At 38.4% G+C, this 12471-nt stretch overlaps 1 protein-coding gene and 2 non-coding genes across 4 annotated transcripts in view; 2 read left to right on the top strand and 1 right to left on the bottom strand.

Annotated features, from left to right (window-relative positions):
* LOC139118783 (ethyl acetate hydrolase-like) overlaps positions 1-6821 on the top strand; it is a 10986-nt gene extending 4165 nt beyond the window's left edge. Inside the window, exons 2-8 of one of the 2 annotated variants that reach the window (XM_070682239.1) lie at positions 176-463; positions 1635-1767; positions 2671-2890; positions 3720-3814; positions 4050-4195; positions 5064-5150; positions 6059-6611. In XM_070682239.1, coding sequence (XP_070538340.1) covers positions 262-463; positions 1635-1767; positions 2671-2890; positions 3720-3814; positions 4050-4195; positions 5064-5150; positions 6059-6141 — 966 coding nt within the window. In that variant the 5' untranslated portion in view covers positions 176-261 and the 3' untranslated portion in view covers positions 6142-6611. Of the gene's footprint in view, positions 1-81; positions 464-1634; positions 1768-2670; positions 2891-3719; positions 3815-4049; positions 4196-5063; positions 5151-6058 lie in introns of those variants that run through there. The other variant, XM_070682238.1, reaches the window with a different exon arrangement.
* A 208-nt stretch (positions 6822-7029) lies between these two features.
* On the top strand, positions 7030-7102 carry Trnaa-agc (transfer RNA alanine (anticodon AGC)). The gene has a single exon. It is a non-coding gene; the product is annotated as a tRNA-Ala (tRNA).
* A 3051-nt stretch (positions 7103-10153) lies between these two features.
* Trnal-caa (transfer RNA leucine (anticodon CAA)) lies at positions 10154-10288 on the bottom strand. Its single transcript has 2 exons — positions 10251-10288; positions 10154-10199 (listed from the first exon to the last, which is right to left on the bottom strand). It is a non-coding gene; the product is annotated as a tRNA-Leu (tRNA).
* Positions 10289-12471: the final 2183 nt, after the last annotated feature.

Raw genomic sequence — 12471 nt, 5'->3', positions numbered from 1 at the left:
TTGGCTCCCTGTGATTTATGTGTACATTCAAAGCCATTCTGTCGATACAGACAGGTAGGCTGTTTGTAGAGGTCACAGGTCACACAAACTGATAACTTCAGTCAGTTGCTTCTCAATGTTCAACGTTGTGTGAGAATCCCTGCATGTAGACTCTGCTGCGGTTGTTTAACTCTAGAACTCAATGGCTAACTGTGGAGCCCAAGGACAGATGTCGGACGAGGCGAGCCAAGGGAAACCGAAAATGCGTGCGGGGACATCAAGATGCACCGCCTCTCTGAAGAGTCGGAGAGGTTTCTGCAGTTGAGGGAGCAGGCGATTCGATCCGGGTTGAGTAAGCCCTATAATGAACTGAGTGTGGACGAAGCGAGGGCAGCATCCTTGAAAACTGCAAAGACATTCGGAGGAGATTTCGAATTCGTAGGACACATAAGGGACATGGTTGTTCCCGTACAACATCTAGAAGGTGGGCAATGAGTAAAATTCTGCCTGTCCTAAAATAATTTGAACTTTGAATTGACGCTAATCAGATGTCACGTGACTAAAATGTATCAAAACAACAAACACTTCGTTCCGCAAACAAACTGTTATCTACATGGACTTTGATTACAGGGCCGAAGTAAGACACAAGATTTATTCAAACATAGTGTCGGTGTTTGAAATAACTTATATTGTGATATATTCACAAACTATGGCAAATAGTGAGCATCGTTTTCACATTACTTCGTTTTTTTCCCAGTTATTGACAAGGATGGATCAAAGTAATGTTCAAATCACAACAAGTAGCATACAATGAACGATGTCAGACTTTGCAAGGAGACTTTTAATCAAACTTTCCAAAGCTTTTAGTGACAACATTTTATAATCAAAACGCCAGGGTTTTTTTCTGAGTGTTTGTGTGTGATGCTGTTCTCAATAGCATTTCTCATGACTCAGATAGCTGACTTTGTACAGTTGAATTTGTTTGTGTCTGTCGAAACTCAACAATAGTCGTAGTTTTTGACTTGACTTCTAGTATTTCTATCCTTTCGACGAACGCCTTACGTTTACATGGCCCATACATAGTATTTCAACATACCTAATAAGGTGAAACAAAATAAACTAAACGTGTTTCATCGAACAAAAATTATGAAAACTTTCTCAAAAATTTACAGCCTTTGCTCCTGAAAAGTAGCATTCGCGTCGAAAGTGATGTAAGACTTAAACTTTTGCCCCAACTTTCCTCAAGGACTATTCCAACCACTCTCTTTCAAAATCACAAGAATAAAAATCGGGAGTCACCGTGCAAATTGAGGTACTACAGAAACAAATGACCGCATCCCATGTGTTAACTCTATAGAGAAAAATAAAATTATCGATTTTCGAAAAGCTGAGACGGTGAAAAGTTTTCTTACACCAAGAGCTTTAAAATGAACTCCCACGAGTGGTGGATCAGAAAAAAATGTAAAAGTTTTGTCCCCGAGGCACCTATCTTAAATATGTTACAAATAGGCACCGCATAAATATTGTTTTATGCGATTGAATCAAGTTCAGACTGATACATACAAAAAATGTGAAATATAAACAAAGACGGCAGATTGTATTCTTTTATACGCCCCCAAAGAACTGATCATAAGTTTCCTCTCACGATTTCACAGAGGGCGTACCGGTACGCATCTATAAACCCGCAGCTCTACCACACAATCCAGCAGTGTGGATATATTTCCATGGCGGAGGCGATGTCGTCGGGTCACGTGACACAGTCGACACACTATGTCGGACAATTTCCAGGTACAGATATTTGACGTTGTTCATCCATCTTTCGATTTGTTATAACTTCATCTCACCTGAAAGAGATAAAACTGCTGGCAATTTCACAATTGCTAGTGTTTTGTTCGATTCGGAATCAAGAACGACAGATATCACTGGATCTTTTCATCTCTTCGGCTGAGTTCCTTTGTAATATTTACATCAGTCTTTGTAATTATGAGCTTTAATTGAGTATGCAAATGAAATGATAATGACTAGTTATCGATGGAGAAAATCATAGGCCTAAAATAGTTAAATGCACAGCAAACCCATGCATAACCGCCATTTGCAAATATTACAATAATTATTCTTGTTTGACGAGCTTCATACGGTGCAAGGAGAGGGTATAAACTTAACTGCTTTTGATTAAAGCTCCGGTATCTGTAGCTTTTGGTGTGTTTTCACTACAGTCGATATCGTTTCTTGTTCTTCTCCCCTTCAGCATGTCGAAATTATCGATGCTCAATTTTAGCTCTGGCTCAGTATTCTATGCAATTCTTGGCAGCTAAGTTTTAGTTCTGACTAGAATCACTCGTCAACAATGACATTGACATTTCACACAATTAGTTAGCGAACTTGATTTGTTGTATTTTAATACAATTTCAGTAGAAGTACAAGATAACAGTACTTTGTTTTCTGGAACAAAAATGACCAAAATTATCATCAAAGGTTACAGCTAATATCCCTCTAAGTTTACAGTTGGATAATGATCACGACATACACACTCACTGACTCATCTTCATTATTATTACTACGTACTTACCTATGTACTTCACAAATAAATTTATAAATTAATTAATTAATCGAATGCAATTGATCACCTAGACACTGAATTTATTTACTATTTCCCTTAATTATGTAAATAATGTTGTCTTTCGCATAAAGCCAAGGACCTTTCTTGATTGTCAACGTTGGCTACCGCCTTGCACCTGAGCACCCAGGCCCAGCCTACGCCGAGGACGCCATCAACGTCACAAAGTGGGTGTTGCAGAACAAGGTGTCCATCGGAGCCGGGGCGAGGAGCATCGTGGGAGTTGGAGGTGACAGTCACGGCGGGAATATTTCCACAATACTTTGCCACGAAGTGAAGGGCTTAGATTATCAGGTAGGTGCAACAATTATGGTAAGTTTTGCAAAAGTTTAGATAACAGCTTCCGAGATGCCGGGGAATTATCATTAACTAAAGTGTGATCAATGTTATTTATGAAAGAAAACGGTAGGTGCGCTGATGAATTATTTAATTTCATACAAAATGTAACAAACGGATATGTGTAGTCTAACGGGCTGGGGTGAAATAATTTTCCAAGCCTAAATCTAAGGAATTTGGATTTTCACTCATAGGTGTTGCCAAATCATTAAAATAATATTTGTGTTTCCGGTAACCCGACTAGCCCTAGAAAAACCCACCAACCCTAGGCACTTCGCATTTTCGAAATATTTTGAGTAAATTATCTAAGTTTTACCGTATTTTATGAGAATAAGTCTCAGTCAACAAAACCGAAAGAAAATTTCTCCGACCTACCCACCCTAATTTTCGGAGGTATCTTACGGGAAACACACTTTTTTTACTTGGCCTTACGAAAAACTGAGCTTTACTTTGTCGATTCCTATTTCGACGTACATACTTCTCAGTGTCCGATGATCATAACCAGTTAGGACTCAGTCAATTGGCAAAATTCAGGTGATACGCACCCCGAAACTGTCGCTAAGTTTGGATTTTTAGGAACAATACTTAAAATCTGGTATTTGAATTTTCAAAATGACCGCTCATTTACCAAAACCAATGTTGAAAAACTTCATGTAGACCCCACAGGCTTCGAAATGAATCTACACAAACATCCAACCATTAACCACAATAATTGACTGTCCATGATAAATACACAACTTTACTGCTCCAAACCATTAATGAGAGTATCTGAATGGACTTTCTACAGGTTCTCATATATCCGGCCGTGGACTTGACCCAGAGCTATCCGAGTCATACAGAGTTCAGAGAAGGTTTTATTTTGGACCAGACTCTTGTAGAATGGTAAAATCACTTGTCAAAAATGATAGTTTGTGCAGATTTTAGTGCACTGTACTATTCAGTTCATTTATCCATACGAAGCGTCGACTCAAGCATCTCTGATAAAGATCAGATTCTCGATCGGGAATGTTTTGATGTTATTAATCATAGCACTGACAAAGTGGACCAAATAATTGTCGATGTAGAAATTAATATTGAAATGAAATAGCTGACCTTTGGTTATTATCGCTTCCATTAGGTTTATGAATCTCTCATTCCGTACTGTGGAAGACCGGAAGGGCAGTTTTGTTTCCTGTATTTGGCGAGATGATTCCAGTTTTGTCGGCCAGCCACCATGCCTGATAATAGTGACGGAATGTGACCCTCTCCGCGATGAAGGTCTCGGTCAGTAAATAACTTCTTTATTATTCTTCTGAGAGAGGGGGAGGGAGAGAGAGGGGAGGGGGAGGGAGGGAGGGTCATTCGCGTTCAGACTGACTCATTGAAGGGTCATAAGCTGTGTTTGTATATAATTTTCATAATTTTACTTTCAAACTAAAATGTGTTCCTCCAATTGACTGACTAAAGATTGCTAATGCAAGTGCTATTTATCTCGCAAGAAACTGCATGGGCAAGTTTTAACAAATAAATCGCGCCTTGCCCCCCCCCCCCCCCCCCCCCCCCCCCCCCCCCCCCCCCCCCCCCATGCAAGTTGCAAATAGGAGCCCCAAACGGCCCTACAGCGCAGACGCATTAGAATCCTCACAGAGAAAATGTCACCATCCATTTGAACGACAGTCTATGTTTGAACGCATGGTACTTAATGTTCTCAATATGGATGTTGAGTTCTCTGCATTCTTGTAAAATGACCAGTTTTTTTGAAAATGTCAGGCATTTTAAAGTGAAAATGGCCGCATATACCTACCCATTTGTGTTACGAATGATTGAGTTTTTGCAACACTTTTGATTAGGCTATTTCCTAAATGAGTAGAATTTAAAGAATATCTTTAACACAAACACAAAGCGCACTAACAGTAAACAACTTAGCAAATCTCTTAACATCTAACTGATTTCATTTATAAGATGGCAGTTGGTCAGTTGCCTAAACTTGCAGCATCTGTGAGAAAAAGAGAATTGGCCATCAGGCTGAGCAAACTATATGTATTCTGAGAGAATTAAAATCGCTAAATTCACAAGTACATTCGTAGCCAAGTTTTAAATCACTTGAGCGTCAAATGATCGTCTTCTCTATTGCATTTTACTGTAATTGTAGCGTACGCGGAAAAGCTGAAATCTGCCGGCGTGCCCGTTGAAGTGCTTCTGATGGAAGGGACAGTACATGCGTACTTCCATTTGCCAGGTGGGTTATTTGTATATTGACAAGTTTGTTTGTTTGTTTGTTTGTTTGTTTGCTTGTTTTTTTGTTTTTTTGTATATTTGTTTTCGTTTGTATCGACTTTGAGGAGAATCTGAGTCGTCTGGTACATGAGACATGTGAAATTGATAGTACGTCTGTATGAAAGTATGCAAATGAGTTTCGACGCGCAATGCTGTATGATGAATAAGTTGAATTTTGAGGTGATTAATAGACATTATATTACCATGCACTGCCTGTCGCATTTTGATTGGTCGAGCTGAACCACGTGACTGACCACAAATACACAGTAATGGTCTGTTTATATGCTCGTGAATATGAATAATAAGATTAACAACTCAAAGTATCGTAACTGTACAGCTCAAACGTAAATCATAATCAATCACAAAATAAAATGGAGAACTTGTAGGTGAAGTTGAGATACTTTTTTTCTGAAAACATCTCCGGATTTGCCAATATTTTATAGCGCCGGTGACAGTGCGTTGCGTAATGCTCAGTTTCTGGGGCCCAGTTGTCGTTCTCTCCTGAAATTTTCGGATATTTTGACGGCTCGAGGAAAGCCACATTAACGGGCTCGGAAAGCCTCGCCCGTTAATTTTTGGCTTTCCTCTCGCCCTTGCCCACAAATAGACGTTAATGGTCAGCGCGTTGTCCGTTATTTCTATAATCATGCAAGTTGCAATTTTCGAAACCGTGAATCAGAAAATATATTAATGCAGATAATTCCGGCGGATCTGCAACATTTTTCAAATCAAGTATTGTAGTTATAATGTATCGAAAATGGTTTTGTTTACACATTATTATTAACAAATATCTACAAGTCTAGTAATTAAGCGTTGACTGGGCACTGAAGCGGACTATTGCAGCTACACTCATTTTTTTATTCTTACAAGGTTTATTCAAAGAGTCGTGTCGGAGGTCGTATGATAAAGTGGTCGAGTTTATACGATCAAGGACGCCAACAACCCCCGAATAGAAACACAGACGGCAGAAGAAAGATACTGAACGAGAAACAAGATGGAAGAGTTGGTGTTCCATGGACATCTCCTTCCATACCTGGAAAACAGACTGATAAATATCTCACAAATTCAAAACATTGAGAGATTTAAGTACTTTCACGTCAACTGAATGATCAGTTTGCATGATATAACTTTTGCGTCACAAAGTCACAGATTTATATTTCGATATTAGATTTATTGCCTGATTGTTGAAATGTAAAGTGCTATCGTATTTCAAATAATATAGTGGTAATTTAACAATACTGAGCAAATAATTGATGTTTTTTGACTCGCCTCTCAGCGTTCCACAAGACTTGACGGTACTTACCTCAAGTATAATTATGCTCTTTCATGGTAGTAACCTCTGCCAAAAATAAATCCAATACAATTGTTTGAATGACACTGCTATGGGATTGGTACAGTCCAATAAATTCACAATTATATTTTCAATATTTTATCATACAGACTTTCGTTGATCATCGGAGGTAAAGACGACTTCAGATAACCACTTCAAATGTACAAGAGTAAACTTTGAAAAATAAATTACATTGTTCCTCGTAATCTTCGCTTCTACTATAGCCAATTTGGATTTTGTTTTAAATTGCTACTGCTTTTTGGTATTTCTGTTGTGCATAATACTCAGAATTTGTTATGTCAACACTGTCTCTGTGTGTTATGCCTCTATATTGTGGACAAAAAAATCTGGACTCCAAGTCATCAGTAACAATGTAAGTACGGGAAGATTTTGCAGCTTTATAAAAAAATCGCTCGCGCCTCTGTAGCTTTGCCCAAAAGATATCTGGGGAACAATATTTCTCTGGTCTAATAAACAGATTATATAAAACACTACCCTGTGCATATCTGAAGGGGAATTAGCTCAAATGGTAGAGCGCTCGCTTAGCATGCGAGAGGTACCGGGATCGATGCCCGGATTCTCCAGATAGAGGCATTCTCATGCTTTACGGTTTCTTTTGGAAAATAAGAGGCAGGGATCCTGAAATTTTGGCAGTGCAACTCAACAAAGAAAATTCAATTTACCATAACCGATTTTGTTCCGCAATCTTATTAAAAATAACGTTACAGACGCACAAAAGTACATCTTTTCATGTTTCTCTTTCGGCGACTTTTCTTGGTGTAATACACGATCGAATACAATGTCTTTCAATACAAGCAACTGAATTAGTGCAGAACTGGACGGTAAGTACCTAAAGTATAAATATACTTGCTCTTTCATGGCAGTAACCTCTGCCAAAAATAAATCCAATACAATTATTTGATCGTACTGACTTGCGTTGATCATGAGAGCTAAAGACAACTTCAGATAACCACTTCAAATGTACAGGAGTAAACTTTGAACTTGAACGTAGGAGGAAAAATAAATTGTATTATATCTCGGAATCGTCGCTTCGACTTTTGCCAATTTGTATTTTTTTAAAAATACTGCAAATATATACTTCCTTTATGCAGATTTTGGGGCATATTTGTGGTGCATATAATGCTCAGAATTTGTTCTGTCAATACTGCCTATATATGTAGTGCCTCTATTATTGTGGACAAAAAAGTCTAGACTCCAAGCATCAGTAACAATGTAACTACGGAAGATTTTGCAGCTTTATAAAAAAATCGCTCGTGCCTCTAACATTAGGAACAATATTTCTCTGGTCTAATAAATTGATCGTATGCAAAACGTCGCTGTGCAAACTTGTGTGAAGGGAATTAGCTCAAATGGTAGAGCGCTCGCTTAGCATGCGAGAGGTACCGGGATCGATGCCCGGATTCTCCAGATAGAGGCCTTCTTGTGCATTATATTTTCTTCTGGAAAATAACAGGCTGGGATTCTGAAATTTCGGCAGTGCAACTCAACAAAAAAGATTTAATTTGACACAGCCGATTTTGTTTCGGTTAAACTTTCTTTTTGTCCGTTTCGGATTCCGCAATTTTATTAAGAATTAAGTCACAAACCTACAGAAGTCTAACACATTTTCCACATTTCTCTTTCGGCGACCTTTCTCGGTGTAATAAACAATCGAATGCAAATTCTACTGAGTTAGGCCGCATTCAAAATAATTGGTTGGGGAAAGGGTGACTTGTAAATTTGAGGCAGTAAAGAGGGGACTTGATAATCATAAATGTGTTAGAGGGGAGTCTGATATTATTTGGCTCCTTTAACATACGATATCGCGTGTTTTCAGATATCATGTTTTAATTTGACTGTTAATTAGTACGTTGGAGCTCAAAGCAAATCACACTAATATATCATTAATAGCATTTTATGAATTAAAGTTAAAAACCAAACTGCTGACCTTTAGCTGCTTACCAACACACAAGCATTTTTATAGTTGGCAATCGAATCTAAACCTCTTTAAAATCATTTGTCAACAATACCAATGCACATAACACAGACGTATAGGTCATGTTGAAGACCTGAGTGACGGGTATTGGGATTGGAAGAAACTGCACTAGATACACACAGACCGAAAATACTAGACAAATGTAAGTTATAGCCTAACACTAGATATTGATATAGGTTATTGAGCCTTTTGTTCTGGAAAACGACCACCGTTTCTTGTTCTACCGACTATAACATAAAGAAATGTCTAAAGGTAAAGTTCAGTCCGTATTAAAACCTAGTTGTTGACAATAACAATGCTCTTTACACATCTTCATTACAGTGAAGATTGAGTTAATGAAAAACGGAATTTCCGTTCGCGACGTCGACTGTCACTCAGTTTTAAAACCTGCCTTCTCCATTTTGGATACAAAAACTACAGAGAATGCCACATTTGAAAACAGAGGGTTGAAATAAAACCACAGCAACAACTTGTTCCACACAAAGGTTGTCTCGTGGCTTGTGCCTTATGTCGCATTTTGTGCCCAAATCTCCTGTACACCAGCCTTGCTTAATTACAATTCTCCGACACACTTCTAAATATCTGTGAACGTAGCCTGCCTTGACTACCGACAATTATATTATTATTTGTCACATTTCGTATTTGTATTTGGAGAGGGGGTCATTTTTTATTATCGGATTTATTTTAGTCTCGGCATCTGTCGTTTTATCAAACATATTATTTGACATCATCGCTGGTGTCGTGACATTGAGATACGACCAGTCAAGACATCTTCCAAATCAGAAGTCGTTTAATCGGCCGCAACTTCACATATCCTATCGATCCAGCCATACTGTCGTCTATTTTGAATTTCATAATACTTTTGAGTTCAGCTAGAATAGGGACTTACACAGTTGAAAGGCACTTTCAAAAATCCTCTTAAAAGTAGGGAAGTGGCTTATAGTTGTACTCGGATTATGGGTTCGTGTCGTATTCTGTGATGTATCAACAATATCCAAACGGAAAATGTGTTCATTTCACCTCTAGCTGTTTTGAACAACTGCAAGAATATAGAATTCAGATATAAAAATTTCAAAATACAAAAAACCAACTAACGTACCATATTTTTTAAACAGAATATGATGATCTTTTTTTTTCAAGTTGCCGTTATCTCCTTGTACAAGTTTTAATGCAAATCGGTCCAGGGCATGTATAAGTTACAGCTCTTGACATAAATAAACGGATACAAAATGGCGGCATGGTGTCGGCCATATTTAATGCAGTCATGAAATCAATCGATATGCATATGAAAAAATGTAATAAGTTATATCATTGTACAAAGTACGAAACAAATCGGTCATGGAATGTCTTAGGCCAATATAAAGTATGGCTGTGTATCTTCCCGTAACCCGACCTACCCAAGGAAAACCGCTGACCCTAGACATTTTTCATATTTTTAACAAAAAATAGAGTATATGTTCTCTAATTTTACGGTATTTTATGGGTCTCAGCTAACAAAAAGATAAATTGAAAAGAAATTGCTCTGACCTACATACTTTAATTTTCGTAGGAAAAAACCATAAAACACACGTCATGAAAGCAAAGGGTGAAAGGTTTGCTAAAAGCAGTAAATTTTGTCATTTTCCAAAATAGGAAGCAATGTCAGGAGTGGGATTCGAACCCACGCCTCCATTTGGAGACCAGAACGCTCAGATCAGCCATTTGATGACCCATCGTTATAATGGAAAGGTGAAAACCTTGAGTCTGGCGCCTTAGACCGCTCGGCCATCCTGACTTCGCGTAGACTATACATGGTGCTATTTCTTATATAACAAAGGGTTTCATATTTTAACTTTATATTAATTTATACTGTCGTGACAAATATGACTTTTGATGTATCTGAAAAAATGACTTTCATATCGAAAATGAAATTGCATTTAAGCTTACTTGTACGTAAATTAAGCTTACTCAGTCTGCCTCAAAGGTAAAAATCAACACAGGCTCATGAAAATATCAAGGGTATGTTTCGGGGGCATTTGAAAGATTTGGGGACTTAAAGAGGGAACTCGACACAAAACTGTTTCTGATTGATATGAAATAGTTCTTTGGTTGTCAATTTATAGCTGTGTGTAACGTTTTGTTGATTTTTAGGTGGTTTTGTTTTGTGTATCCCCTGCAATTTCTTTTTCTACTCTCTGAGGGCGAGATGAAAAGTCCAACTTCTCAACATGTAGCCAAATGTCTACCTTCAGCATTGTTCTTGTTTAAAATCGATTCAAGTCCGGACTAGAATTCATTTGCCATCACTAACAGTGCGGTCTTTACACACGTGTACGACTGTTGTGGTGTTGACTTAATTAGTTAATCCGCTGATGTAAGAGCCGATTAGAAAGTTGGCAAGGTTAGCCGAGCATAAGTTTTATGTACACACTGTCAGGTTAACAGGGTTAAAGGAGATAAGGACTTGTATTTACACGTGGTCCCCCGCACCGTGGAGGGACCGTGGTAGTGTAGAAAGCAGTCAGACGGTTTGAAGTCGAAATCTTTATTTTAAATATCACGGTCAAAATTAATAAAACAAAATAAAATAAACAGTTGCACAAAGAACCACATCCCCTCCCCCACCCCAGGGGACTGACAGCTGTGCCCTGTGGTCAGACTTAAATGGTATGATTGTTTGAGGGGTCAACATTCTTTGGATTAAAGCCCCAAAGGCCTAGTGATATTAACATAATATGAGTCTGACGGCTCAAGAGGTTAACTCTCGGCAACGAAGGGTATATTTGACTGGTATTGAACGTCTGTGGCAGTCCGCTGTACTATTCGATTGGAAACTCGTAAATTTGGGGAACGGTAATACATAGCCTTACGTGTCATTTTGATGACAATTTCGGTGAACTGTACAAACCTCTTTTGGTTCAGCATGCATTGAAAATCAATCATACTTATTTGGGCGCTCCCCATCATGTGTGTTCCTCTAAAACAGATCGGCTTGCAGACGTTGTCATTGATACCAATTAGGTAATGATTTGCACAGTGCGACGAGGAATTATAGCCAATTATAGCAGTTAAACGAGGGTTTATAGCCAAAGGTTACGAGGTAGCTTCTGTAACTTTTCTCAAAGAAAGTATAAAGCTATCATTTCATATACAAGGTTGAATTTAATATCACCCTATAGGGCTGAGCCGATAAGCTCGTTCAGCTTTGTAATTTCAATAAAGTGACAGTTCAGTGTTCATAGTAGAACGGTTTTGGATGAAGACAGTTTTGTTATTCCTCTTCGTCATTAGCATCGCAGACTCACCGGCTAGGCATGCGGCAGCTCGCTGAGATCGACTGCTCAGCGCGCTGCATGCAGCGTACTCCGTGCCTCCATGCCAGCGTGCTGCGCGCACGGCCTATCTTATCGAACGGTGTGATATGTTTTATCCTAAACAAAATACATCGATGCCTTTAATTTTCAATTTTTTTAAAAGTTAATTTTGTACTTTTATAACTTTGGCTCTTGAAAATCTTGCTCAAAGTAAAAACTATTGAAGCCGGGCAGTGACGTACGATGACGCAATCACAAGAATCATGATATGGCTACTATGCGGTCAAAATTTTAAAAACTGTTTTGTTGTTGCCGTACTTCAGTGACGCACGCATCATTCAGTGAAGCTTGCGGCCCCCCCCCCCCCCTCCGGAGGCCCGGTCGCGAGCTATCAAGCAGTGGAAATGGTGGAATTTTTTTTCCAAAATTACAAAATTATCGTACATTGACCTCTACTTTGATTTCGAATGGCGTTCAAAGCCTTTCGCTCATTGATATGAAAAAAATGAATCGAATATAGATGTGAGAGGGGTATGTTTAGGTTTTTAACAAATTCCATAAAGTTACATGTGCTTCAACTCTATAAAAGGAAAGATTACAACGATTTTCCTTCGTCCTCTATACTCTCTTATATCATCATTGAAAAAGTACGTTCAATACATCT

This window comes from Ptychodera flava, chromosome 19 (genome assembly GCF_041260155.1).
Source record: "Ptychodera flava strain L36383 chromosome 19, AS_Pfla_20210202, whole genome shotgun sequence".
Taxonomy (NCBI): Eukaryota; Metazoa; Hemichordata; class Enteropneusta; family Ptychoderidae; genus Ptychodera; species Ptychodera flava.
Note: the sequence above shows the minus strand (reverse complement) of the source record. Positions and strands in the feature narration are given on the sequence as shown.